Source organism: Heterocephalus glaber, unplaced genomic scaffold, assembly GCF_053883595.1.
Source record: "Heterocephalus glaber isolate CG9 unplaced genomic scaffold, H.glaber_assembly_v1.0 deba00001760, whole genome shotgun sequence".
In the NCBI taxonomy this organism is placed as follows: domain Eukaryota; kingdom Metazoa; phylum Chordata; class Mammalia; order Rodentia; family Bathyergidae; genus Heterocephalus; species Heterocephalus glaber.
The window spans coordinates 3,570,004-3,597,360 of record NW_028258457.1 but is presented as its reverse complement, the minus strand read 5'-3'; the positions used below and the strand labels follow the sequence as shown (position 1 = coordinate 3,597,360).

The 27,357-nt window shown below is 58.5% G+C and overlaps 1 protein-coding gene across 3 annotated transcripts in view; it reads left to right on the top strand.

Moving 5' to 3' along the window:
* Sbno2 (strawberry notch homolog 2) overlaps positions 1-26,753 on the top strand; it is a 53,040-nt gene extending 26,287 nt beyond the window's left edge. Inside the window, exons 1-29 of one of the 3 annotated variants that reach the window (XM_004865976.4) lie at positions 9-4,603; positions 9,334-9,492; positions 12,235-12,318; positions 12,564-12,663; positions 12,878-13,032; positions 13,129-13,262; positions 13,345-13,435; positions 13,523-13,666; positions 16,086-16,203; positions 16,661-16,766; positions 16,948-17,101; positions 17,858-18,034; positions 18,919-19,016; positions 19,809-19,891; positions 20,786-20,977; positions 21,198-21,367; positions 21,675-21,806; positions 22,051-22,186; positions 22,263-22,375; positions 22,461-22,532; positions 22,612-22,720; positions 23,444-23,518; positions 23,599-23,742; positions 24,863-24,957; positions 25,032-25,124; positions 25,225-25,356; positions 25,432-25,508; positions 25,609-25,799; positions 25,874-26,753. In XM_004865976.4, the coding sequence (XP_004866033.1) occupies positions 4,559-4,603; positions 9,334-9,492; positions 12,235-12,318; positions 12,564-12,663; positions 12,878-13,032; positions 13,129-13,262; positions 13,345-13,435; positions 13,523-13,666; positions 16,086-16,203; positions 16,661-16,766; positions 16,948-17,101; positions 17,858-18,034; positions 18,919-19,016; positions 19,809-19,891; positions 20,786-20,977; positions 21,198-21,367; positions 21,675-21,806; positions 22,051-22,186; positions 22,263-22,375; positions 22,461-22,532; positions 22,612-22,720; positions 23,444-23,518; positions 23,599-23,742; positions 24,863-24,957; positions 25,032-25,124; positions 25,225-25,356; positions 25,432-25,508; positions 25,609-25,799; positions 25,874-26,325 (3,831 nt within the window). In that variant the 5' untranslated portion in view covers positions 9-4,558 and the 3' untranslated portion in view covers positions 26,326-26,753. Of the gene's footprint in view, positions 1-8; positions 4,604-9,333; positions 9,493-12,234; positions 12,319-12,563; positions 12,664-12,877; positions 13,033-13,128; positions 13,263-13,344; positions 13,436-13,522; positions 13,667-16,085; positions 16,204-16,660; positions 16,767-16,947; positions 17,102-17,857; positions 18,035-18,918; positions 19,017-19,808; positions 19,892-20,785; positions 20,978-21,197; positions 21,368-21,674; positions 21,807-22,050; positions 22,187-22,262; positions 22,376-22,460; positions 22,533-22,611; positions 22,721-23,443; positions 23,519-23,598; positions 23,743-24,862; positions 24,958-25,031; positions 25,125-25,224; positions 25,357-25,431; positions 25,509-25,608; positions 25,800-25,873 lie in introns of those variants that run through there. The other 2 variants (XM_004865975.4, XM_087201417.1) reach the window with 2 other exon arrangements.
* Positions 26,754-27,357: the final 604 nt, after the last annotated feature.

Below are 27,357 nucleotides of genomic sequence, written 5' to 3'. Positions count from 1 at the left end.
ACATGTGGCTCTGCTTCCCTTTTTTTTTTCTTTTAAATTAAGATGTGATTCGTGTAACAGCAAAGCCACCATTTCAAAGCGCACAGCTCTGCAGTTCTTTATAAATTCACTGAGCTGTGCAGCCATTGCACTAATCCCAGAACATCATCATTCCACAAAACCCATCCCCATGAGCGTCACTCCATTCCCTCCCCAGCCCTGGCACCCATGAGTCCACTTCTCTCTCTGGAGTCGCCTGTCTGTGGAGCCCATGCTGTGTCCTCTGTGTCTGGCGACTCTCCCTGAGCACACCGTCCTCAGGGTCCGTCCACACTGTGGCGAGCGTCACGGCCTCGCTCCTGTCCTGGCTGAGTGATGGTCCAGGGTGTGGACGGACCTCGCTGAGTGGGCCCATGCATCCATCAGTGGGCTTCTGCGCGGTTTCTGCCTCCAGGCCATCGTGAATCCTGCCTGGGTGACAGTGCGTGTTCATGTTTCCCTGTGGACATGGTTCTCGTGTCACTGGGGTGGTGAAGTTGTGAATTGTGCTGTCAGCGACAGGTTTTGTGAGGGATGTGTGTTGCAGGCATGGTTGAGCCCGATGGAGGGCTCACTTGGAGACATGCTGGGGTCGGGCTGCATGAGACAGGCTCTCATGGCTCCCGTGCCGGTGGTCCTCCTCCTTCCGCCGCGCCTGATCTTTTCCTACCCTGTGCTGAACCCTAACCCAGGACCAGCCTGCATTTCTTGAGGCTGCCCAACCCCCCTGCACCCTCACAGCCTCCCCTCAGCTGTGCCTCTGCCTGGGGTGAACCTGAGGGTCCAAGCCACCACCCCACCCTCCATTGCTGCGCCAGTGCCCAGCTCCCCTCCTAAAGCCACTCACACCCCCTGTCCCACTGGCGTCCCCCCTTTTCCACACGCTGCCCCCTCATCCCTCGGTCTGGGAGCACAGCCTCCACAAGCTCTCCCGGGCCCTCCAAGCTGCAGAGCCATCAGGAGGGCATCTGTCCATCCATCTGTCTGGAAACAGCGCTGCTCTGCCAGGCAGCTGTGGTGCTGGGAAGCCGGCTGGCCACACAGGGAAGCACTGTGCAGATGCCTCGAGGCCGCATCTGCATCGACTGCTCCCTCGAAGATGCCGGGCAGCAGGCGCAGAGGTCTGGCCGCCAGCTCCCCGCAGTTACCGGCAGAGTAAGGGAGCCCGAGAGGGAGAGCGGGATTTCTTCTTCCAGGAAGCCCTTTGGTAGGCATTGCCCTGCCTGGGCCGTGCTACAGGAGGGGCTGTGGGGGACAGAGGTGAGCCGCTTCCCAGAGCTCAAGGGATGGAGCTTAAACGCAGAAAGGAGTGGGACCCTACTCTGAAGGTGGAGGTCCTGACCTGGGCTGTGAGGGGCGCCCTCCTCCCCCTCTCCCAGCACCGGTCCAGCCCGCTGCCCCAAGGCTGCCTCATCCTTTGCGCCCTTCTGTCCGATTAGGACTCCTGTCACTGGGTAAAGTCCCCCCTAACCTGGGTGACCCCGTTTTAACTCGTCCCCTCTCTCAGACCCCATTTCCAAATAAGGCCCCAGCCCCAGGGTCAGGACTTGATTTGTCATTTTGGGATTCAGTGTCCCACTCTAGAGGGGCCTAAGGCCACCACCTGGGCCTGTCAGTGCCCTCTGTGCGGTCTGCCCAGGGCCTTCAGGAGCTGCCTGGGCTTCCCCTGGAAGCCTTTTCTATTTCTCCTTCTTTCTAGTACTGGGGATTGAACCCAGGATGTTCACACCGAGCTACATTTCCAGCCCTTTTTATTTTATTTTATTTTATTTTTGTCTTTTGACATGGGGTCTTGGTATGTAGTCCAGGCTGTCCTCAAAATCACAGGAATCCTCCTGCCTCAGCCTCCCAGTCCAGGTATGCGCTGCCACACCCAGCTTGGAAATCTTCTGAGACTGTGCTGCTCCCCTCCCCCACTTCACAGTGGACCGACCACATCCCCCCTCAGTTTCTTTGCCATGACACAGGGGACACGTCAGCAAGCATGACCAGGCCCACCTGGAACCTTTTAGCAGGGAGGGGCAGAGGGGACCGGGGCAGGAATGGGAGAGGAGGGAGGAGGAAGCCCAAGACTAGACGGGTGGGGACAGAGCCCACTGCGCCCCACCTGTTGGTGGCTGGATTGGTGCTTGGGTCTGGCCCTGTCACCTCGTCCTGGGCCACAGTTACTGACAGCTGTGTGCCAGTGACTGCTGGGTTTGTCCTCAGCCCCAGGTCCCTGTGTACAGCAGAGCCCTTCTCCCCACCCCCAAGGCAGCCGCAGCCCTGACCACACCCAGGCCCGGCACCCACTCCCAGGTGCCTGGGCTGGCTGGGGCTGAGGGTAGGCGGGGACGGGGGTGTGGGCAGTGCTCCCCAGGCAGGGGACCCTTCTGCTGCCTCCCTGCCATGTCCTGAGTGCTCTGTCTCCTGGGCACCCACCTGGGCTGTCCCTGCCAGCCGGGAGGCCTCTGGAGATACGAGCAGAGGTCACAGCAGTCTTACACAATTAATCTGATTCTAAAATCTGTGCACATGCATTCAATTTCCTAGTATTTTTTTAATGGAGATGAAATCACATAGCATAAAATTCACTGTGTTGAAGTACAATGACAGAGCTGGACAACCACCACTTCAATCTTGTTCCAGAGTGTTCTGTCAGCCCAAAGCAAGCCCAGTTCCCATGAGCAGTCACCCTGTCCCATCCCCAGTCCCAGCACCCTCAAGTCCACTTCCTGTCTCTGGCGTCATCTGTCCTGGGCATTTCTTGTCCATGGAGCCCATGCTGCATGTCTTCTGTGTCTGGTGTTTCTGAGCATGGCGTCCTCAAGGTCTGTCCCAGTTCATCCCTTTTCCTGGCTGTATAATATTCCATAGCATGTGGCTGGACCTTGATGTGTGTATCCATTCGTCCATCTGTGGATACTAGGCTGACCCACCTTTTGCCTGTCATGATTGGTGCCCCTGTGAGCATCTGTGTGCATGTGTTTGTGGGGATGTGTGCCCCCCGGCCCCCAGCTGTGGCTGCATGCAGAGGAGTAGAGTTGCTGGGTTAGATGTTCATTCTGTGTTTAGCCATTTGAGGAACCACTGGGTGCTTCCCACGGTGGCTGGGCCCTCACGTTCCCGCCAACCCTCTGGCTCCTTTGCCTCCCAACACTTGTCATGTCAACTTTGCATCTAGCTGTCCTGGTAGGTGTGTTGCGTGTCTCACTGTGATTGTGAGTTGCATTTCCCTGTTTGTTCATCGCCTTCCCCACCTGCAGTGCTGAGGCTTCACTCTGGCTTGCACTTGGGGGCAGGAGGCTGCTGTGGTGGCCCCAGGGAAGGGATAGGGGTCTATGCCAAGTCTTGTTGCTGGGGACCCCCTCGTGGGGTCCCTGGGGGTAGGGGTGACAGGAGTAAGAGGGGGTCCCGTGTGCAGGTGGGGCTGCTGGCTCCCCTTCTCAGACCCTGAGAGGCACACTCCCGGTGAGGTTCCTGGGCAGCTGGGGTGCAGATTCCTTCCTTCTGGGGCCCCGTGCCCTGTGACCTCTGGCTCTCTCAGGGCCCTCGCCCCCTTCAGACGACCACCTCTTTGGCCCTAGGGTCTCCCCAGCACCTCCACTCCTTGTGGGCACCAGGAGTGGCCACCTGCAGTTCTGGAGCAGAGGCAGGACAGGGCCATGTGTCCTTACACCTGCCACATGGTGCCCTGTGATGCTCTGCGGGCCAGGGTGGCAGCTAAGCTGGCATGGGGAAGTCTCTGTCCAGTTCCCAGACAGGTGACCACACCAGCTTGTGCCTCTTTCCAGTTAACTTCGACCCGAGGAGAACCCCTTTCCCATGGGGCCTGTCTGTGCCCTCCTGGGCTGGGAAAGAACATGGGACCCCTGCGGCCAAGGGGGAGGGAGGGCACGGGGAGGGGCCACAGCCCCAGGATCAGAGCTTCCCCAGGGGAGCGGGTGCCCTAGGTCTGGGCACAGTGCGGGTAAAGGCCCAGAGGTGCACTCCGGAACAGGTAGGCAATGAGCTCCCCCATGTGGGGCTGTTGGGAGGCGCTGGGGAGCTGAGGGCCCCTGGGGGCATGGAGGGGTTGCCTCGGCCTCAGTTTCCTCATGGCCATCGCTGTCACACCAAGGACGGCAAAGCTGCAGCTGGCACCTGCCTGGCCCGGGGCGGGATGGGTAGAACAGAGCCCAGAGGCTCAGCAAGCTGGGGAAACTGAGGCTGGGGCCCCCACCCAAGCACCCCCAGGAGGAGCTTGGCCAAGGCCCGGCAGCCCTGGTTTCTTGTCAGCCCGCCCTTCTGTGGCTGGATTCCGCCCCGTACGGTAATTCTCCTCGCCCTGCCAGTAATTGCCCTGACTTACCAGGCAAGCATCATTTCCTGAAAGTCAGCAGGCCTTAGAGGAAGTAGGCGCGAGGCCGGTGACTAACCCCACATGCAAATGCAGCGGGCCTGAGAACAGCCGCCCCTTCCCTCCACCGGGGACCCAATGCCGCAGCCGCTGTCATGAGGGACGCGTTCCCGGGCAGTTCTTCCAGGGCGACCCGGGCGGCAGCCCCCTCGCGCCTCCACCATGTCCCAGCTGCGCTTCTGGCTGCAGTTTGCAGCTCTCAACAAGGTAACCTGAGGCTGGGGAGACCCCCACCCCACTGAGAGCGAGAGTGGCAGGACAGGTCGGGCTACCTGTGGGCTGTGGGGACAGGTTGCTCAGGGTCTCCAGGTTCCCCAGTCCTGCTCTGTTCTTTTTTTTTTTTTTTCCTTTTCTTTTTTTTGGCAGTGAAAGGGAATCCATGGGGATTTTCTGAGGCAGAGGCTTGGGATGCAGGCCGCTAGGGGTGACTGGGGGGCCAGATGTGTGGGAGGAAGGGGCCCCTATGCAGGGCTTGTGCTGGGCTGGTGGCCGGGTCTGCCCCGAGCCCTGCCATCTGCAACTCGGTTACAGAAGCCCGGGGTGCCCTGGCCCTGGGTGGGTGTCCCGTGCCTCCCTGCCCTGTGTGGGACTCAAATCAGACCCTGGTGAGGCAGGGTAGGGCACAATCTGAGGCTGACTCTGACTAGACAGAACCCCATCTTTCCTCGGGGACCCCCTGTGAGTCCACTCAGACCAGGGGACAGCACCAAACACCTGTCTCTGGGGGGCTCTTCTGGGCTTAGCTTCCTGGGCCAGGAGGGGAAGTGTCTTCCTGCTCTGGTGTCCCCACTGGAGCCAGTACTCCCCACCCACCCAAGTCTCCCCCAAATGCTCCAGAGTTCATAACTGCAGGAGGGGCCCCAGGCCCACCAGGTCCCCCAGTGCTGTTGGGTATGGCCAGCCTCATCCGTCTGGCTCCATTCCACGGGTCTGGGGTGGACGATATGCTGAGATGGGCCTTGGAGGGAAGTCCACAGTTCCCAGGGGAGCAGGAAGTCCAGTGGGGGGCAGAGGACAGGCCCCGAAGTGAGCTCAGTGGCTGGGGAGCTGAGGAGCTGTGGGGTTGGCGTGGAGGTAGCTGATGGCTGCCTGAGCTTTGACTTGGACGGGGCTCTGCTGGGGAGGGGTCTGCTCTTGTCCCCACATAGCCACCCGAGTGTGGGCCTCATGGGAGCCTGAGAACCTTTCGTCTCTCCACCCCTGACAATTGAGGGGCCCTTGTGCCTCATGCACCCATGGGTTGTGCTGCTCTGCTGGGGACAGGACCTTGAGGGTACAGGATGGATGTGGTGTCCAGAGCCCAGGACAGAGCAGGAGAGCTGATGGCAGGGAGTCCCAGGGCATCTCTAGTAGACTCGAGCTGGGCACAGTGACGCACACCTGGGAGGTAGGAAGACCACAAATTGGAGCTCACCTGGGCAGCTTAGTGAGCCCTTGGCTGGGGATGTAGCTCAGGGGCAAAGGCCCCGAGTTCAGTCATCAGCACTGACAGTATCTCCCTTGATTTGTAGAACAGTTGTAGATTCATGGGAAGGCTGCTCCAGTGGCACAGTGTTCGGGTAACATCACACCCCCGTCAGTCACAACCAGTAACCAACATGGCTGCATCAGATCCTCCCCTGATCCCCACCCCACGCCATGACATCACTTGTCATGTCTCCTTGGGCTCCTCTGGCCAGAGACTGAGTCCTTGGATGTTCTGTCTGCTGCCCTGGACAGTGTTGAGAACAGGCAGGGTTCAGGACGCCCTCCACAGGGGCTGTCTATGGTGTCCTTCAGGCTGTGACACCCACAGGATCAGGCGCCACTGCTGTTGGCTTCAGTCCTCCCTGAAGAGCAGGTGGGGGTCTTCACTGCGAGGCGGCATACCCTTCCCACACTGTGCTCTTACTGGTGTCCCCAGGGGCTGGCACTCTGCCCTGTGCTCCACCCATAGTGGGCTCCTTGCTGGCAGACCTCAGGCCTGAGCCGCAGACATGCTCCTGCCGTTGTTGTCCTTTGCTGAGGCTCCGGGAGGGGACTCTGGAGGCAGGGCCACCCTCTGTATGGCCAGGAGGGGTTTTGGCACAATTGGCTGCCCCCACCTGGAGTCAGAACCCCATGGGGTGACCATGTGGGCCCTCAGAACCTCAGTTTCCTCGAGATTGGCCCCCTTGGCCTGCTGAGTGGCTGGGCCATGCGGGAGGGTGCAGGGTGCCCCCCATTCCCACCACCTGGCCTGTTGGCAGCACCCTAGCCCTCACCAAGGCCTGTTTGCTCCAGGGATTTTCCTGCTGGAGGCCTCAGGCTGGGATCTGACCCTGGGAAGGTTTGGGCTGCCGCAGCTGAGGGGCAGGGTGGGGACAGGCCCCGAGCCTGAGCTGAGGCTGTGGCTGTCCGAACTTGCTCCTTGCACACCACAGGTCTGTACTGGGCCCAGAGCTTGGGGCCCTGCCCTCTGCCTACCGAGGGTACCCATCAAACCCAGGCCCCAGGAACCTCCAAGGGTGGCCTGGCTCCGTATCCAAGGGCCACACTGGGGGCGCTGGTGGCCGTGGGTAGCCCTGTGGTTGTTGCAGGACTGGGACCTGTGGGTAGGCCTGTCCTGCTGTCCCCAGGAGGCCCTGGGCAGACCTCAGCCTGATCCCCACACCAGGTGAGCCTGACCTGCCTGGGCCTGTGGGGACGATGCTGGCTGGTGGCTGTCACTTGGCTGGCTCGAAGTCTCAGTGTGGCTGGACAGTAGCCTGAGACCCACCCAGGAGTAGGAGCCTGGGCCGAGGGACCAGCCCTGCATGGGGCGCTCCTCGGAGCAGGGCAGGCCCTGGAGCCCCGGGCAAGAGAGACCAGGGCCCCTGTCCCCCATGACCTCAGGGTGTAGGGATGCCAGCCCCCAGCTGAGGAGCCCACAGGGCCTGTGTCCCCTGTCACTCTGCCAGCGGGATCCCAGAAAGGGCTCTGAAAGGTGCCCCACCCACACCCTGGGGGGTCAAGAGTCCACTCCTCAGCCCCTTGGAGCCCTGGTCATTCCCTGCATTGGCTGCCTCAGCCAACCCCCTGGGGCCCCAGCCCTGACCAGGAAATGGGGTGCAGGGCCAAGGTGACCACACGGTTCCCCTGATCTGGCCCTCAGGGGCAAGTGAACGAGGATGCCACTGTTCCCCAGTACAGGCCCTCGGGGATGTTGCCCTGGACTTGGTCCCTTGTCTGCTAAGCAGGGAAGGGTGTGTGCACACCTCAGGCCTGTGGGGCGCTTCGAGGTCTCTGGGAGGGGCGGCTGCCCTGCGTGTCTCAGGCTGGGTGCCTGGCCAAGAGTGGCAGTGGTAAGTGGCCGTGTGGAAGAAAGGCTCTGGTCCTGTTAAGACCTCAGTGACACCCAGCCCCCACCGCCACAGCTATGCACCATCTTTTTTTTTTTTTTTCAGTACCAGGAATCAAACTCAGGACCTTGCGCTTGCCGGGCAGCCGCAGTGCCACTGAGCTAAATCCCTGGTCCTTATGCACCATCTTTTAAAACTTAGTTTAGCCCGGCATGGTGACACACACCTGTGATCCCAGCACTCAGGAGGCTGAGGCAGGAGGGTCACTGTGAGTTCAAGGCCAGCATGGGCCACATAATGAATTCAAAACCAGTATGAACTATATGGTGAGACCCTGTCTCAAAAACAAAAACTAAAACTAAACTAAAATGAAATAAAACTGGTCTAAGCCAGGCTCAGTAATACACGCCTGTCATCCCTGTACTTTGGTAGGCTGAAGCAGGAGGATCACAAGTTCCACCCCAACCTGGGCAGTTTAGAACTTAGTGAGATTATGTCACAAAATACATTTTTTCTTTTTTGTTTGTTTGTTTGTTTGTTTGGTACTAGGGATCAAACTCGGGTCCTTGCGCTTGTGCAGCAGGCGGTGAAACCACTGAGCTAAATCCCTGGCCCTCAAAATAAATTTTTGCAAGGACCCGAGTTCGATCCCCCGTACCAAAAAAAAATTTTTTTTTAAATTTTTTAAAGCCAAGTCAAATACCTTTTTTTTTTTTCGGTACCTGGGATCGAACTTGGGTCCTTGCGCTTGCGCAGCAGGCCGTGAAAACACTGAGCTAAATCCCCGGTCCATCAAATACCTTTTTTTGTTTTGTTTCGCTTGTTTTTTGAGACAGGGCCTTGCTCTGTAATTCAGGCCAGCCTTGAACTCACTGTGTAGCCCAGGCTGGCCTTGAGCTTACAGCAATCCACCTGCCTCAGCCTCCCAAGCACTAGGATTACAGGTGTGCACCACAACGCCAAGGTTCAAAATAAAAAATTTATCGAGCTGGGGATGTGGGTCAGTGCAAAGGTCCTAGGTTCGATCCCTAGCTCTCTAAAAAAGAGAAAAAGTTTATATAATCTCTGCAGCAACCCCCATCTTAAGATGTCACCATCTCTGCAGGAAGGGATAAGTGCCTGTCCCTAGGGTCCCCTTGTCCACCCTCACCCCTGCTGAGCTGCTCCCTGTGCCGGGCTTTGCAGACTTGGAGTCTTGGTTGTTTTTTTTTCTTTTAGATAACTTGATTGAGATGTAATTCATATATAATTCATTTGTTTAAAACACATAATTCAGTAATTTTAATGTATTCATGGCTCTGTAAGCAACAGTTTGAGAACACTTTCATCGCCCGTTTTTCGGTTCCCCATGACCTATCACCCCCATCCCATCTCCAGCCACAGCACCCACAGATCCACTTCCTGTCTCTGGAGTTGCCTGTCCTAGGCATTTCCTGTCCATGGAGCCCACACTGTGTGTCCTTCTGTCTGGCGTTCCTCGCCGAGCATGGTGTCCTCAAGGTCCATCCACACTGTGTTGAGTGTCAGCCTCACTCCTTTTTCTGGCTGAGTAATATTCCACCACATGGTTGGACCTCAGCGCTCTTTGCCCCCCACCCTGCACACCTGGCCGCCTCCTCACCAAGGCCTGTTTTCCAGGACTCCTACTTCGAAGACCTCTCCAATGCCTCCATCTTCTCCTCATCAGTGGATTCCCTGTCGGACATCGTGGACACACCTGATTTTCTGCCAGCAGACAGCCTTAGCCAGGTGCCCACCATCTGGGACGTGAGCACTGCCTCATCTACCCATGACAAGGTTAGTGTGCAGGCACCCCAACCAGAGCCACCCCTAGGCCAGGCGGGGGCATGAGGGGCCACAGCCGCTCACAGATGTATGTGCTCATGTATCCTGTGCAGCCCAGGGATGGGGTCGCCTCCCCGAAGCCCTTGAATTCCGTGGCCCCCACCCCTCTCTGACAAATGTCTAGCCCTCCTCTGCTGTGAACAGGTGTACCCAGTAGAGAAGCAAAAATCCATTTTTGAGCCAGGTTTGGTGGGGCGTACCTGTAATACTAGCTTTCTGAGGACAAGGCAGGAGGATTATGAGCTCAAGGCCAGCCTGGGCTACATAGCGAGACCTTGTCTCAAACTCCCCTCCCCACCCCCAACAAAAGCAGTTTTGGTTACAAATTCTTACCCCAGGCTCTTTGGCCCCCCACGCCCTGGGCAGTGTCTGGAGATGTGTGTGGCTGTAGCACTGGTGGAACGCCTGGTGTGGAACTAGTAGAAGCCAGAGACACTGCTCAGCACCCTGCAATGCACAGGACACCCACTCCAGAGAACAGGTGTCACCCCCCCCCCTTTTGGTTTGGTTTTTTGTTTGTTTTTTGAGACAGGGTCTCCTTATGTAGCTCAAGCTGGCTTTGAACTCACAGCAATCCTCCTGCCCTAACCTCCCAAATGCTAGGGTTTGGTTTTTTGAGACAAGGCTTTGCTATATAGTTGGCCTTGAACTTACTGTGTAGCCCAGGCTGGCCTTGAACTCACAGTGATCCTCCTGCCTCAGCCTCCTGAATGCTAGGATGACAAAGTGTCTGCTACCTGCCTGGCTAAGCCACCTAATTTCACCATTGTGGAGAGAAGGACCCCATCCAGGCCTTTCCAGGGTCCTGTGTCCAGAGAAGCTTCTAGGATTGGGGTGTGTGTTAGGAATATATCTGGGGAGCCCCAGGTTGGGGGTATACAGCCTCCCCCCATGCTGAGAAGGATGTACCTGGGGTGAGTCTCAGTGCTCCCCACCCAAGACAACAGAGGTGACAGGCAAAGATGGGGTTGGGTCCAGCATGTGGCAGTATGGGGGGGGCACTGGGTACTGGCCCTGGCCCCCACATCTTCTTGGGGCCACTCAGGCCTGTCCCCTTTGGAATCTCGGCCCAGTGGGACACTGCCAGCCCTGCCTAAGGCCCAGCTGGCCTGCACTGGATGGTGTGAGGGCATCTGAAACCCAACACCCAGAGCTGCCTGGCCTGGCCGGGAACGTGACTCAGCCTTCCAGGAACCAACGAGTCTGTTTGGATTTTGTTAACTTAAAAAAAAAACGACAAAAAAACAACCCAGAGCGGGAGGGCTGAGCATGGACCTGGTAACCTTCCGGGGCCTGGCTTCCATGCTGACCTCTTTCAGAACCCCCTGGCTGTGTTCCTAATCTTGACAAAAGCAGGAGTCATGAGAGTCGGTCACCGTTTGACAGAGCCCCCGAGAACCCCTGTAGTCACACAGGCAGGTGCTGTGGGCTTCAGCCGTACCTGTCACTCCAGCTCTTGCAGCTCATATGAAAAACCCACCTTGACTGCGGGTAGGCGTCCAAGTGCAGGTGGGGATTAGGAGCCACCCTCCCCTCTCCGGTTTCCTTTGGTTTGTTACTAAGGACTGATCTACACCCTCCTTTTTATTTTTTTTAATTTTTTTTTTGAGACAGGTTCTCACTATTTAGTTCAGGCTGGCTTGAACTCACTGTGTAGCCCAAGCTGGCCTCGAACATGCAGTGATCCTCTTGCTTCAGCCTCCCAGGTGCTGGGATTACAGGCGTGCCCCACTATCCCCAGCTCCAACCCTTTTTATTTATGTATTTTTAAATTTGGAGACATGTTCTAAATCTCTAAATTGTCCAGACTGGGCTTGAATTTTCAATCCTATTGTCTCAGCTTCTCAGATTGCTGGGATTACAAGTGGGCTCTGCCATGCCCAGTGTTTTTTTTTTTTCAAACCAAAGCCATATTTTAGGGTCACACAGAACCTGGTCTGGACACCGCTGTGTCCTCAGTGTGGGTCTTTGGCCTCCCTAGCCTCAGTGCTGTGGTTTGGACATTGATGACCACGCTGCTCAGGGGTTGGTGGAGTAGGACAGGTGTTTTCCTGCCCATCCACAGGCTTTGGATGCCCAATCACTTCTCAGACCCCAGGATCTGACTGTGTCCCCCTGCACCCCACCGGCACACAGGCTTCTTCCAGAGCCCAGACCTGTCCTGCCTGCCAGCTCTCTGCACCCTGCCCTCCATCCCCTGCCCAGATGAGATGGGCTGCCCATCTCCCCAGTGTGCACAGTGGTCTGGGACAGTCTTTTGCTCTGGTCAATCTGACAGGGCGAAATTCTGTCCCCCCAGAGGACCTGCCACTCCGGAGAACACTCAGTGGTGTGACGGAGAGCACCACAGGGGGCACTAGGGAGCTTAGGAGCCCACAGCCACTGGACACCACATTAATTGGCCCCATGTGCCAGGCCCAGCCAAATGAGAGGCCAGTGTCACCACAGGGTCTGGTCACAGGGGCCAGTGGCCCAGCTCTCAGGCCAGGCCCACAAGTCTAGATGGTCCCTCTGGCTTTCACCCCCCCCCCAGGTTACCCATGTCCCCAAGGCCCAGCACAGGGCGGGTCTCAGCTGGCAGGTCCTGCACAGCCTCCCTGTAGCCCCTCTGGCAGGCCCCCGGGGAGGGTGTTGCTGTCTGTCAGAATTACGGAGCACCTTCCCGCCTTGGCTGATGTCCCGCCCTCCTCTCAGCTGTTCCTGCCGGGTGGACCATTCCCAGGCCTTGAGGACCCTGTGACCTCCTTGCCCAGCACCTCCCTTCTCGTCAGCTACCAGGTCAGCCTGGTCCCCTGGCTTGGTCCCCTCCCCAATCTGTGTGTCCTGGAGCCTAGGTGAGGTCTTGGAAGCTGCGCACCTCCAGCATGCCAGAGTGTGGGTACCCGGAAGCAGGGAGCACCCCACTGTACAAATGAGGAAGCCAAAGTCCCAAGGAGGCCCCAGGGGTTGCCGGGCCACCACCTGGGAGGGGTGCCAGGTGAACACAGGGCAGAACTGATGCCTGGATTTCGGCCCCCTTGCAGTCCCAAAGTCAGCCTGAGGATGAGGTGGAGGACGAGGAGGAAGAAGAAGCGGAGGAGCTGGGCCACACGGAGACCTACGCTGACTATGTGCCCTCCAAGTGTGAGTGGCCCAGGCTGGCGAGGACGCTCAGACTTCCTCCTTCTCATGCAGATGAGACCCCTCCAGGAGACTTCCCCACCAAGAGCCATTGAGGGCATGGGGTCCCCAGGTCCCTGGGGTGGGGTTCTTGGCCACTCTGTCCCTTCATGGAGACCTTCCTGCCATGCCCACCCTGGCCACGCCCACCTCCTGACCTCACCCTCTGCCCCTCCAGCCAAGATCGGGAAGCAGCATCCGGACCGAGTGGTGGAGACCAGCACTCTGTCCAGTGTCCCCCCACCGGACATTACCTACACCCTCGCATTGCCCACCTCGGACAGCGTGGCCCTGTCTGCCCTGCAGCTGGAGGCCATCACCTATGCCTGCCAGGTGACCTGCCCCGACTCCACCCGTGCTCAGTCCCCACAAGGCTGGGGGTTGCTGGGGAAGTGACAGGCCAGGCCTGACTGACCCCTCTGGCCGCAGCAACACGAGATCTTGCTGCCCAGTGGTCAGCGCGCGGGTTTCCTCATCGGCGATGGGGCCGGCGTCGGCAAGGGCCGCACGGTGGCCGGTATCATCGTAGAGAACTACATACGCGGCAGAAAGAAGGCCCTGTGGTGAGCTGCCCCACGGGGTGAGGGTCGGGAGCCAGCTAGGGAGTGGGGGGTGGGGCGCCCCTGACCCAGCTGCTGCCCCCAGGTTCAGCGTCTCCAATGACCTCAAGTACGATGCAGAGCGCGACCTGCGGGACATTGAGGCCCCGGGCATCGCAGTGCATGCGCTGAGCAAGGTAGGTGGACAGGAGGCCGCCGGCCTGCCATGCCCAGTTCTCAACCCACAGGGAACTGAGGTCCCCACGCCTGCCCTGTGTCCACAGATCAAGTACGGCGACAACACTACCTCAGAGGGCGTCCTCTTCGCCACTTACTCAGCCCTGATCGGGGAGAGCCAGGCAGGCGGGCAGCACCGCACGCGCCTGCGGCAGATCCTCCAGTGGTGCGGAGAAGCCTTCGATGGCGTCGTATCCTGCAGCCTTGGGCGGGCAGGGGCGGGGCCTGAGAGTGGGCGTGGGTTGGGGGCGGGACACGATGCAGGGTGGGCTCTGTGACGTGAGGGTGGGGCCGGGCCAGGCACAGAGGGGAGGGGCCAACCTTCGGACAGCGGTGGAGATCCCCCCCCCCCCCGCCCTAGATCTTCTGGATTGTCCCTAGGGGCACAACCCAAGTTAACTTTGTCCCCCAAACCTTCTAGTCTGGCTCTAGCAAGCCTGACAGCAACTACAGACTCAGCCCTGGCGTTTGCAATGACATTTGCGGAAGAGGTGGGTGCTGTGTGCCCCAGAGGCTGGAAGCCTCCCCTCCCCCGCATTGGGGGGCTGTGTGTGGACCGGCAGCGACCCATGCAATCTGCACCCAAGGCCCAGCGGCGGCATTGGCTTCCCAGCCCAGGGCATGCGCTGGGGGTGCTGGGAACACAGACCTACAGGTCGTCCACAGGGCCACCGCTGTGGAGAAAGATCAGAGGGCTTTTTCATTTTTTCTTAAAACTTAAATAACCTGCCTTATCTACAAAATTGTAGTTTTTGGGCCGGGGATTTAGCTCAGTGGTTCCGCTGCCTGCCTTGCAAGCGCAAGGACCCAAGTTCAATCCCTGGTACCAAAAAAAAAAAGAAAGAAAGAAAAATTGTAGTTTTTGCTTCTGGTTTTTGTACTAGAGAGTGAACCCAGGCCCTTCATCCTGAGCTACACCCCTAGTCCTTTTTATGTTTTATATGGAAACAAGGTCTCCTTAAGTTCCCCATGCTGGGTTCCAACTCGCAATCCTCCCAGTCTTTGCCCGTGCAAGAGTCTCCCTACCACGGCTCCTTTTCCCCCTAGTCCCTCATTTCCCCTGTCCCTCTGAATGAAACCTGTCTGCGTGCAGGTGCAGGTGAAAGGTGCTCTGGGCCGGGTGAGGGCTCTGTGCTCGCTCCTGTGCAGTTCCTGGATCCATTCTCCTGTGCCAGGCTGCCTGGCCCCCACTCAGGTTCTGTCCTGTCACCGCATAGTGACTTGACTTGCGTTGTGACCCTGCGTTATCGATAGCCCCACTGCCTCCTCCCCCATCTCCAGAAGTGAGTGACAGGGCTGAGATGGGTGCTCTTCTTGAGCCCTGGGCAAGGACAGATAAGAGGAAGGATGCTGGCCTGTGTGTGTCACTCCCTAGGAAGGCGCCCAGAGTGTTACAGTGCAGGGCATGGTGGCGCATGCCTCTGATCCCAGCACTCTGGAGGCTGAGGCAGAAGGATCATGAGTTGGAAACCAAGCCTACATAACTAAAATCAAAACAAAACAAAATAAGAATGTGCAAGTCAGATCTGTGGTGAGACAGTAGAGGTTGCTGGTGTGTCCCCAGTCCCCAGATGGCTGCACAATAGAAGCTGGGGATTTAGCTCAGTGGTTTTGCCATCTGCTGTGCAAGCGCAAGGACCCAAGTTTGATCCCCGGTACCGAAAATAAATAAATAAGAAATAGTCTTACAGAAAATAATACCAGCTTTACACTCTTGGCAAGCTGTGTGCTTGGCTACATGTTCAAGTGTTTACCTATTTTCACCTTTTTCCTCTGCCCTTGGCACACATATACTTCTCTGTAACCTCCCCCCCATCTCTCGCTCACTCGCTCATTTTTTATATTTTCCATACTGGCAGTTGAACTCAGGGCCTTGTCACTGAGCTACATCCCCAACCCTTTTTTATTTTTATTTTTTATTTTGAGCCAGGGTCTTCTAGATAAGTCAACTAAGTTGCTCAGGCTGGGCTCAAATTTGGGATCCTCCTGCTTCAGCCTCCCAGAGTGATAAAGATTACAAGCTCTTCTCCTTAAAATATTAACATCTTCAGTTCTTTCCTTAGTATTTTTCAGAGGGATTACAGTAGGTTTCCATGTAGTTTTGGGAAATGAAATCAAGATCCTGAGCACATATTACTCATTAACCCAATGCCGACATCCTGAAACATACTTGTACTGTCACAGCAGGGGTGTGGAGTTCACCACAGTCTCTCCATGCTGTGGGGCTTCCCTCCTTCATGCAGCTCTGTGTGTCTATAGGCTATTTTTGTTTGTGCTATGCTAGGGATGGAACCCAGGGCCTCAGAGATAGTAGGCAGGTGCTCACCACCTAGCCCCAAGGCTGTTCTTTTTTTTATTTCTTATTATTTTTTTATACCGGGGATTGAACTCAGGACTTTGTGCTTGCCAGGCAGGCGCTGTTCTGCTGAGCTATAGCCCTGGCTCTCCCAAGGTTGTTCTTAATACTGCATGAAGCCACCAAATCCTGTCACACAGCAATTACGAGGTGGGCCACTCCCCAAGTGATAGATTCCTCAGGCGTGACATTCAGTTACCAGTGCTCAAGGGCACCACTCTTGTGAAACCTTCCTTAACTCACGTCCACCCCAGATCGTGTTTGATGAGTGCCACAAAGCCAAGAATGCCAGCTCCACCAAAATGGGCAAGGCCGTGCTGGACCTGCAGACCAAGCTGCCCCTGGCCAGGGTGGTCTATGCCAGCGCTACAGGTGGGGGTTTGTAGGGGCCCCAGTTGGTCCCTGAGGGCAGCAAGTGGCTGGATCGAATGTGTGGCATCCATTAGCGATGCTTACCTAATGCAGTGGGGAATTCTGGATTGCATGAGTAGCATCCATTATTGATGTCTGCCTTGGCACAGCCAGGAGCAGCTGTATCCTTTGAGCTATGTGCAGTTTTTCTGTCTGCACCCTGCTGCTTTTCAGGGCCTGGGCAAAGATAGGCTGAGTTGTTCAGATCTCATTGTGGATGTCCCCTCTGCCAGCTGGCTCTGGCCAACCTTGGCAGGTGCTCCCTGGCCTGGCTGCATTGCCCAGAGCTTCAGGTCTCCCCATCTAGCCCTGCCCCATGGTCCTGGGGTTGCACCTAAGCTCTCTGCACCAGGTACAACTATCACCTCCTGGCTGAGTCAGGAAGAGCTGACAGCAGCTCTCCACCCCTGCTACCCAGGTGCCTCTGAGCCCCGGAACATGATCTACATGAGCCGCCTGGGCATCTGGGGTGAGGGCACACCCTTCCGGACATTCGAGGAGTTCCTACACAACATCGAGAAGAGGTGAGGCCCCCCCTCCCCCAGCAGTAGGAGTACTGAAGCAGCACATTCTCTTGTGTGGCCACAAGGCCTGTGGTGTCTGCACTCTGCACACAAGCCTCTTTCTCATGCTAGAGACCCCCTTCCGGGGAGCCACTCTGCCCTTTGCAGACCCCAGCGCTCAGGAGGCTGTGCTCATTTGCAGGGGTGTGGGTGCCATGGAGATCGTGGCCATGGACATGAAGGTCAGCGGCATGTACATTGCACGCCAGCTCAGTTTCTCCGGAGTCACCTTCCGTATCGAGGAGATCCCGCTACCCCCAGACTTTGAGCGTGTTTACAACCGGGCAGCGCTGCTGGTGAGCTAGGGGCCTCTCTGTGGGGACAGATGACAGAGGTCTGCCCCAGGGAGCCCAGTGGACTTCCCTAGGCTTCTGTGTCACTCACAGCCACACCTGTTGTCTTCAAGGGTCTTGCCCTTTAGCAGCCATAGATATTTGTCAAAGTACTCTAAGTAGTCCTTGTGGTAGTGTATCCCCGTCATCCCAGATCTTTGAGAGGCTGAGACAGGAGGATCTCAAGTTCAAGCTCAAACTGGACTACCTAATGACTTAGTGAGACCTGTCTCAACATAAAAAATAAAAAAGGTTGAGGGTCTACCTCAGTATGAAGGCCCTGGGTTCAGTCCTCAGCACCACAGGAAAAAAGAAAGTACGAAGCCACCCTGACCTGGCATAGTCACAGGCTGGATTCCAGCATGCCTGTTTTGTCCTGAGTCCCAGATTCTTATTGATACAGTGGGCATCAGCCTAAACCGTTGCCCTCCCTCCTAGGCCTCACAAGTACTTCACCCCACCTCCTGACCCAGACCCAGTGGCTGCACTCAGTGTCACTGTCACTGCAGGTCATGTTTATACCAGTGGCTACTTACTCATTTGTTCAGTGCCCAGGATGGAACCCAGGGGGTCGTGTGTGCCCTGAGCCATACCCAGCCATGCCCTGGTTCTTGTTGCTGCTGCTGCTGGGCTCTTTGTGAAACCTCTTCCCTCCTCACAGCCTGGCTGCTGGGGACCCCTTCCCCCAGCCTGGGCTCAGCTGGTGTCTTGTCTTTGCAGTGGGCCGAGGCCCTGGGCGTGTTCCAGCAGGCGGCTGACTGGATTGGCCTGGAGTCTCGCAAGTCCCTGTGGGGCCAGTTCTGGTCGGCCCACCAGCGCTTCTTCAAATACCTGTGCATTGCTGCCAAGGTACACCGGCTGGTGGAGCTGGCCCGAGAGGAGCTGGCCTGCAACAAGGTGAGCAGGGCCACACTTTCATCCTCCCAAGGGAAGGGGAATGTAGTGCATGGTCGGGGCTCCAAGTAAGGAATGTCAGGGTGGAAGGGCATGGCATAGCAAAGCTGACTTCAAGGTGGCCAACAAGCAGAGCAGGGGACAGAGCCACAGAAGGAGAGGCCAGGGTGCAGAGCCAGTCATGGTGGTGCACACTTGTAAACCCAGCATTTGGGAAGCTGAGGCAAGATGTTCAGTGGGAGTTCAAGGCCAGGCTGGGCTACATAGTGAGACCCTATTTCAAAAAACCAAAACAAACAAAAAGTGAGGGAACAGACATAGACCCCAAGGGCCCGCCTCTGACCTACCAGGATACACCCAGGAGCCCGGTTTACTGATTCATGAGGTGTTCCTTCTCCTCCTCCGCCTCCGCCTCCGCCTCCGCCTCCGCCTCCGCCTCCGCCTCCTCCTCCGCCTCCTCCTCCTCCTCCTCCTCCTCCTCCTCCTCCTCCTCCTCCTCCTCCTCCTCCTCTTCTCCTTCTCTTCTCCTTCTCCTTCTCTTTCTCCTTCTTTTTTTTGGTACTGAGGATAGAACTCGGGACCTTGTGCTTGCGAGGCAGGTGCCGGAACCACGAGCTAAAGGTGGTTCTTAATCCAGTGAAGCTGACACATCCGGGTTCACGGTCACAGTGGGGACCCTGGTGCCCTGGTGCCACACAGGCCAAGTGTGGTGGCCACGGTGGACAGGCCAGCTGGTGTCTCTATGAGAAGGGACGGTGAGGCCGTGGCTGGGGCAGGAGGTGGCCATCAGTGGGCCACGTTCCCTACATGAGATCGTGAGCTCAGGGCACAGAGTGTGCGTGAGAACCATGGTCACCAGCACCAGCTCAGAGCGACCGTCTCCACAGTGCGTGGTCATCGGGCTGCAGTCCACAGGCGAGGCGCGGACGCGGGAGGTGCTGGACGAGAACGAGGGGCGCCTCGACTGCTTCGTTTCAGCTGCCGAGTGAGTGATTATGCCACAGGGTGGATGGAGGGCGGGGAGTCAGGGCAACCACCCCTCACTATGCGACCTGGCAGCCAAGGGGAACCTCAGAGATCTTAAACTAAAGCGGTGACCCTGGCTCGGGCAGCGCAGGCAGGATCCACTAGGTGCTTCCCATCTCAGAAGCAGGCTTCAGGGAGTCTGACTCCATGTGGGGCGGCACCGCTAGGAGTCCATAGCTTTTCAGAACTGACCATTGTGCCTCCCCCAACTCCCTGACTCCTGTCCAGGGCTCACCCAGCCCCAGAGAGGGTCCCAGCACCCTCCTGGCTCCTCCGCAGTGCCAGGCCTCTCTTTCACTCCCCGTCCTTAGCCCTGGGGGCCGGCACAGCTGGCCATTGTTCTTGAAGGCCATCAGCTGTGTGGACAGAGCTGGGCGCAGGGCAGACAGGACATGGAGCTCAGAGGCATCCCCCAGCCAGGCCCTGGCACAGTCCCCTTTGTTCCAGCCAAGCATGGTGGTCCATGCCTGTCATCCCAGCACCCTGGAAGGCTGAGGCAGGAGGATAGAAAGTTGGAGCCCAGGCTGGGCAACTCAGTGACTTAGTGAGACCGTATCTCAAAAAATACAAAATAGAAAGGACTGGGGATGGAACCCACTGTGCAGGGCCTGGTTTCCACCCCCAGTACCTCAAGAATAAAAAGCTATCCTCGCTGTGGGCAAGGGCCCGCCCGTGGGCCCTGAGAGGCCCAGCCCCACTCGGGCGTTGGGGGGCAGCTGTTGCAGGGGCCCAAGCTGTCTTCTCCTTCCAGAGGCGTCTTCCTGTCGCTAATCCAGAAGCACTTTCCTTCCACCAAAAGGAAGCGGGACAGAGGAGCCGGCAGTAAGAGGAGGCGTAAGTCTCTGCCACTACCCTCTGCTTTCTACACAGCACCCCAGGCTGCCCCTGCATCCTCGCTCCCTACCCCATAAGGATTCAGCCTGATTCACCCTCCTCCATGCCCGCCAGGCAGAGTGCTGCTGCCCAGGCCTCCAGAGCTGCCCCAGTGGGCACAAGGAACATGGGGCTGGTCCCCCGAATCAGCCACACCCACAGCCTCCAGCCTCACTCCCAGCAGGCAGGCAAGGGACCTTCACCCCCACACGGGCCAGAGCCTCTCAGATGAAATTGAGCCTTGGACCCATTGGTGAACGGACTAGGCTGAGGTCCCCCAGAAAGTGTCACCAAGGCTGGGCTGTCACAGCACACAGTGGGAATCAGGCTCACAGGCTGAGGAACTCACTTAGGGCCACACAGCCAAGCCTCCTGCCTTCCCCAGGCCAGGCCTTGAGGGCACAGCTTTCTAAGAGGAAAGCCCAAGAAAGTGGCCAAAAGCTCCCCGAAGCCACAGTGCCGTTCACAGCAGATGGACACAGGACTCTGGAGGAGTCAAATGCAAGGGTGCACGACACCTGCAGTTTTAGCACTCTGGGAGGCTGAGGCAGGACGATCACAAATTCAAGCTTAGGCTGGGCAATTTAGTGACTTAGCAAAACAGTGTCTCAAAATAAAGAGCTGGGGATGTAGCTCCAGTACTAAAGTAGGGGGTGTGGCTCTTGGAAGACCCTGGCAGGCCCAGTGTGGGGACAGGTCTTCCTAGGAGCTCCTTCCCAGGTCAGGGGCTGAGCAGTTCCCAGCTCAGCCCCCGCAGGCCTCCCTGTTCCTTCTGCCGAAGCTCCCCTGTCCCTCCTGCCTGCCACTGGCTGCTGCCTCAGCCCTGGTGACCCCTACCTACTCTTACCTTTGCAGGGCGGCCTCGAGGCCGAGGGACCAAGGTACCTAGACTGGCACTTGAGGGGACAGGTGTGATCCGCATCAGTGATGACAGCAGCACCGAATCAGATGCTGGCCTGGACAGCGACTTCAACTCTTCCCCTGAGTCCTTGGTGGATGACGATGTGGTCATCGTGGAGGCCTCGGGGCATCCTGTGGACGACCGGGGTGAGGGCCCAGCCTGGGTCGGGCGGCACTGGACCCCTGGGTCCTCATCCTCAGTTAGGCCCCCTTCATAGATGGAGAGAGTGAGGCTCAGAGAGGCGAGGTCAGGACGGCACCGCCGATCAGAGGCAGGGCAGTTCAGAACTTGGGTCCCGAGGTCTCGGAAAGCACTGCAGGAATGCAGCTCCCACAGTAGGCCTGACCTTTTGCCCACCCCTCGTAGGCCCCCTGTGCCTCCCACAGAGGGACCTGCACGGCCCCGCTGTCCTGGAGTGCGTGGAGCGCCTGAAGCAGGACCTGCTGGCTAAGGTGCGGGCACTGGGCCGAGAGCTGCCTGTCAACACCCTGGACCAGCTCATCGACCAGCTCGGAGGCCCTGAGCATGTGGCCGAGGTGAGCACAGGTCACCTGCTGGCTCTGGTTGGCTCTGGCAGCCCCTGCTGGTCAAGTGTGTCACTGCCAGCCCTGAGGGTGTCAAAAGGTTATAGCAGAATTGTAGAGGCTGGGCTGCCTTGGGAGGCTTTCCTACCTCAGCCTCCAGATCCCCCAGACTCCCAGCCTGGCCTGCCCTAACAAGGTCTCGCCCATATGAGTTCCAAGACTACCCGAGTCAGGACTTGGACTCTGACCTCGCATCCAGCACCCCTGTGTGGCCCAGCCCCCGGGCAGCCACCCTACTGACAGTTGACCCTGGCCACAGATGACGGGCAGGAAAGGGCGCGTGGTGTCCAGGCCCGATGGGACGGTGACCTTCGAGTCTCGGGCAGAGCAGGGCCTGTCCATCGACCACGTGAACCTCAGGGAGAAGCAGCGGTTCATGAGCGGCGAGAAGGTGGGGCCCAGCATGTGTTGCTGGGGACTGTGGGGGGGCCCCAGCACCCTCTACAAGTGCCTGTGACGTGTGTCGCATGTTCTTGCCTGTACCTGTGTCTGCAGTGGTGCCTGAGCAGAAGGTGACACCCAGGGCTGCTCTGGCCTCTTGAGTGTCCTCTGTGCATGTCATGCTGTCCTGGGAACGCAGTGCCGGCCGGGGTGGGGTCCACACCCTGCTGACCACACTCTCCACCCACCTGCAGCTCGTGGCCATCATCTCCGAGGCCTCCAGCTCCGGTGTCTCCCTGCAAGCTGACCGCCGCGTGCAGAACCAGCGCCGCCGTGTGCACATGACCCTGGAGCTGCCCTGGAGCGCCGACCGTGCCATCCAGCAGTTCGGTGAGTGCCGCCCTGCCCCACTTGCCCGGCCCCCCAACTCTGGGCCGCCCCTGAACCCCCCTCTTCCTTCCCCCAGGACGCACGCACCGCTCCAACCAGGTGTCAGCACCTGAGTACATCTTCCTCATCTCTGAGCTGGCAGGGGAGCGGCGCTTCGCCTCCATTGTCGCCAAGCGGCTGGAGAGCCTGGTGAGCCGGGGGCCAGGAGGGTCCCCAGTGGTGGGGCAGGGGACCAGGCACCATACCAACAGCCCCCCTCCCCCCACCCTCACAGGGCGCCCTGACGCATGGGGACCGCCGTGCCACTGAGTCCCGGGACCTCAGCAAATACAACTTCGAGAACAAGGTGCCTGGAGGTGGGCAGGGGGCAGAGGGCAGAAGGCTCCCACCTGGCAGGCCTCCTGCTCACTCTCCCTACCCCCCAGTACGGCACTCGGGCCCTCAGCTGCGTCCTCAGCACCATCCTGAGCCAGACAGAAAACAAAGTGCCGCTGCCCCAGGGCTACCCCGGAGGGGATGCCGCCTTCTTCCGGGGTGAGCTGGGGGGCATATGGGGATATGTCTGGGGGGTCAGCGCAGCAGAGCAGCAGATTGGAGAGTTTGGGGCACCTGAGTTTGTAGGCGGGGGTCCTGTTGAAAAACAGCTCCATAGCTGGGTATGGTGGTATGTATCTAATCCCAGCATTCTAGGAGGCTGAGGCAGGAGGATCACCAAGTTCAAGCTTAGTCTGGGCAAGTGAGTGACTTTAGGGAGACCCAGTCTCATAGTGAAAAACAAACAAAGGCCGGGGCCTTGCAAGGCAAGCTCCTGAGTTAGATCCCCAGTACCAAAAATGAGGAAAAAAGGCCGGGCTTGGGTGTGACTCCATGTGAAGGCCCTGAATTCAATACCCAGTACTGAAAAAAAAAGACAACTCCGACACACACACACACCCCCACCCCCACCACGGGGATATGGATGGCGAAGGGAGCCGAGCATGGTGGCCTCCGGTGGTCTCCGAGGAGGGTTCCTGGCTGAGGTGTGTGGGGTCTGGACCTATTTCCAAGGACTCTAGTCCCACTCCTGGGAGTCAGAATAAAGGGGCCTCCTCCATGTCACCAGAAGCCTTGGCCCCAGGGCGCAGCATCAGCCCCCACTCCCAAGGATGTCCCTGGTGCCAGGTAGAGCGAGGGCAGATGGGGAAGAAGGGAGGGGCCTCTGGCAGGCCTGGGCCGTCCTGGGGGTTCTGGGGCTCAGGAGCGGCGCCCTCCCCACAGACATGAAGCAGGGCCTGCTGTCGGTTGGCATCGGCGGGCGTGAGTCTCGGTCCGGCGGGCTGGATGTGGAGAAGGGTGAGTCCCTCAGATCCAGGCACTGGCGGGGGACAGCGGGCCACCTGCCACGGCCTGAGACATGGTTCCTGGCCCCCCAGACTGCTCTATCACCAAGTTCCTGAACCGCATCCTGGGGCTGGAGGTCCACAAGCAGAATGCACTGTTCCAGTACTTCTCAGACACCTTCGACCACCTTATCGAGATGGATAAGAAGGAGGGCAGATATGACATGGGCATCCTGGGTGAGCCACAGGGATATTTGGGCGGGCTGGGATGGAGCTTTATCCCAAGCAAACCAGTGACCCAAGCACACACCCCGGCCTTGGTGAAATCCTTACACCAAGGTCTGTAAACCCTTTCTGATAAGGTTTCTTCAGTTTTGCTGGGCCAGACGGTCTCTGACATTACCTCATGACTGGTGTTGACAATGAGTACAAACGGAGGAGTACCAGTAAAACTTTATTTTAAGCTGGGCACAGTGGCACACACCTGTAATCCCTGCACTGTAGGAGGCTGAGGCAAGAGGATTGCAACTTTTTTAGCCCTGTCTTGGCAACTTAGTGATTTAACAAGATCCTGTTTCAAAATAAAAATTTAAAAAGGGCTCGGGATGTAGCTCAGTGGGAAGGTCCTGGGTTCAATCTCCAGTATGACCCCCCCCACAAAAAAACCTTAATTTTATTTATGAAATCAAGCCAAGCAGGCTCACTCACACCTGTCATACCAGCTACTCAGGAGTCTGAGGCAAGAGGATTGCTAGTTCAAGACCAGCTTGGATTTTTTTTTTTCCCGGTACTGGGGATCGAACTTAGTACCTTGCGCTTGTGAGGCAGGTGTGGTGCCACTGAGCTAAATCCCCAGCCCTCAAGATCAGCTTGGGCAACTTAGTGAGACACTGTTTCAAAATAAAAAATGAAAAGGGCTGGGGTGTAGCTAGGTGGGGAGCACTTGCCTAGAATATGTGGGGTCCTGGTTCAATCCCCACCACCACAAGGAAAAAGTGTAGGACTGCATGGTGGCCTGACCTATAACCCTACCACTCTGGGAGGCTGAAGCAGGAGGACTGCAAGCTCAAGCCCAGTGTGGACAAGACCGTGTCTCAAAAAATAAAAAGAGGGCCAGGGATTTAGCTCTGTGGTGCTGCACCTGCCTTGCAAGTGCAAGGTCCTAAGTTCAATCCCCAGTACCAAAATAAATAAAGAATAGCCGGGACTGGAGCTCAGTGCAAAGGCCCTGGCTTCTATCCCCATTATCAGAAAAAAAAAAAAAAGTGTGGAAGAGAGGGAGCCCCTCATGTGAGGGGCTGAGGGTCTCAGCCCAGGTAGGAATCTTCCAGGCCCTCACCTCCTGCCTTCCCTGCAGACCTGGCCCCTGGAATTGATGAGATCTATGAGGAGAGCCAGCAGGTGTTCCTGGCCCCCGGGCACCCACAGGATGGACAGGTGGTCTTCTACACGGTGAGCAGGCCTCTGCCCAGCACTGTCGCCCGCCCAGCCGCCCACCTGCCTGCTAACACCCTGTGTCCTGGCAGATCACCGTGGACCGCGGCCTGAAATGGGAAGAGGCCTTTGCCAAGTCGCTGGGGCTCACTGGGCCCTATGATGGCTTCTACCTCTCCTACAAGGTGTGTCTTGGCCTGCCTCCCCCCTTACACCATAGGGAGTGGGCGAGGGGGTGGGTTTCCTGCCCTGGGACCCTGGTGGGCCAGCTTCACACTCCCACAGGTACGGGGCAACAAGCTGAGCTGCCTGCTGGCCGAGCAGGGCCGCGGCAAGCACTTCACAGTGTACAAGCCCAACATCGGCCGTCAGAGCCAGCCCGAGACACTGGACAGCCTGTGCCGCAAGTTCCAGCAGGTACGGCCGGCCAGGCGCCGCGGGGCAGGTGGCCCTCGGCTTCGGGGCTGGGCTCACCTCAGGTTGCGTCCCCAGGTCACCGCAGAGGAAGCACAGGAGCACTGGGAGAGCAGCTATGCCTACTCGCTGACTCACTGCAGCCACATGGCTTGGTGAGCGCCATGCAGGGAGGGGACTGGGTAAAGGAACCCTAGAGGCGGCAGCAGAGACCCTGACCCAGAGTCCGCACCAACCCGAGCTCTGGGCCCCCAGGAACCAGCACTGCCGGCTGACCCAGGAGGGCAAGGACTGCGTGCAGGGCCTGCGGCTGCGGCACCACTACGTGCTGTGCGGTGCGCTGCTGCGTGTGTGGGGCCGTGTGGCCTCGGTCATGGCGGACGTCAGCAGCAGCAGCTACCTGCAGATCGTGCGTCTCAAGACTAAGGACAAGAAGAAGCAAGTGGGTGAGTGGGCAGCAGAGTGGGCTGCGAGGGTGCGGGGCCCTTAGGAAGAACCTGACCACCGCCCCCACCCGCAGGCATCAAGATCCCCGAGGGCTGCGTGCGCCGCGTGCTGCAGGAGCTGCGGCAGATGGACACCGAGGTGCAACGCCGAAGCCGCCCCGCCCCGCCGCCCACCCCGCGGCTCCCACTCGCGCTCCCCTGCGGCCCAGGCGAGGTGCTGGACCTGACCTACAGCCCGCCAGCCGAGGCCTTTCCACCACCGCTGCTGCCGCCACAGTGCTTCGCCTTCCCGCCGCCCACCCCAGACCCGGGCGCGCTGCTGCTGGGTGCGCGTGACGCTGTGCCCGACCCTGCGGCCCTGGCCCACCAAGGCTGCGACATCAACTTCAAGGAGGTGCTGGAGGACATGCTGCGCTCCCTGCACGCGCCGCCCGCCGAGCCCCCCGGCCCGCTGATGGCGCCGGGCGCCGGGGGCCCAGAGCGGCAGAGCGTGATCCGCTTCAGCCCACCCTTCCCCAACTCCTAGACGGGCACCCCGCCGCGGCCACCTTCTCCTGGATCCGGACGGCGGGGCCGCGCGCAGGCCCCGCAGTGCCTTTCCCCCCAGACCCGGCTGGCTGGCCCGCCCGCACTCTGGAGCCGGTGCGGGGCGCGCCCTCCGGGCCTGGGCAGGGCGCCTGCTGCCTCCCTCTCTACCCGGGCTGCCTGGGAGCCGTAGTCTGGCCGTCCGAGCTGCTCACTCAGGAAACCCCGGTGCTCAGGCCCCGCCTCGGGGCTTCTTGGGGCAGACCCCGTTAATATATGCAATCCCCTCCCCCTGCGCCCTAAATTATTGCCCGCCCACCTCTCCCCTAATCCACGGCGGGCAGACCCTGGTTTCTATGTGTATTTATAATGAATTTTAATGTATATATGTAAAGAGATCTTTTTTTAAATATATGTGCCTTTTGCCTACTTCCCACAGTCTGCACCTCCAGCCTTTGGTCACGGGGACCTGGGGGGCTCAGGGTCGCAGGGGTGGTATCCCTTGTTGAGGCAGCACCTGTGGGTCGCTGGGGAAAGGCACCCTCCCGGCTACCCGGGCAGACGCGGGAGGGCTGGGGACCTGGGCATATCCTGCCCAAGAGCTTGGCCTGTTTCCTCCCAGCATTTCTCCAGAGCCGTTGGTTCCAGCAGGGGGCAGGAACTGTCTTTCCTTATTGCTGAGACAAAATAACCAAACTTAAGGGAGGAGAGGTTTATGTAGCTGTTAGTACAGGTTTCAGTTTATAGTTGGCTGGCTCCAAGGCAGGGTGGCATGGCGAGGGGCATCCAGAGCAGCCAAGGCAGCAAGCAGCCCTATCCCTTACACAATACTTCATCCAGGTCACACCGGGCAAAGGCCTTCCCATTATCCTCCCCAGAACTCTGCCAAACCAATCAGTGGACTAAGTAATCACGAACTCTGCATCCCAGCCTCACACTAGAGAGCCACCTCCGAAAAGCTCCACTTAAGGCTGCATGAGGCCTTGGGGGACCTCTAGACACAGCCATGACAGGAACCTAGGTACCAGATGTG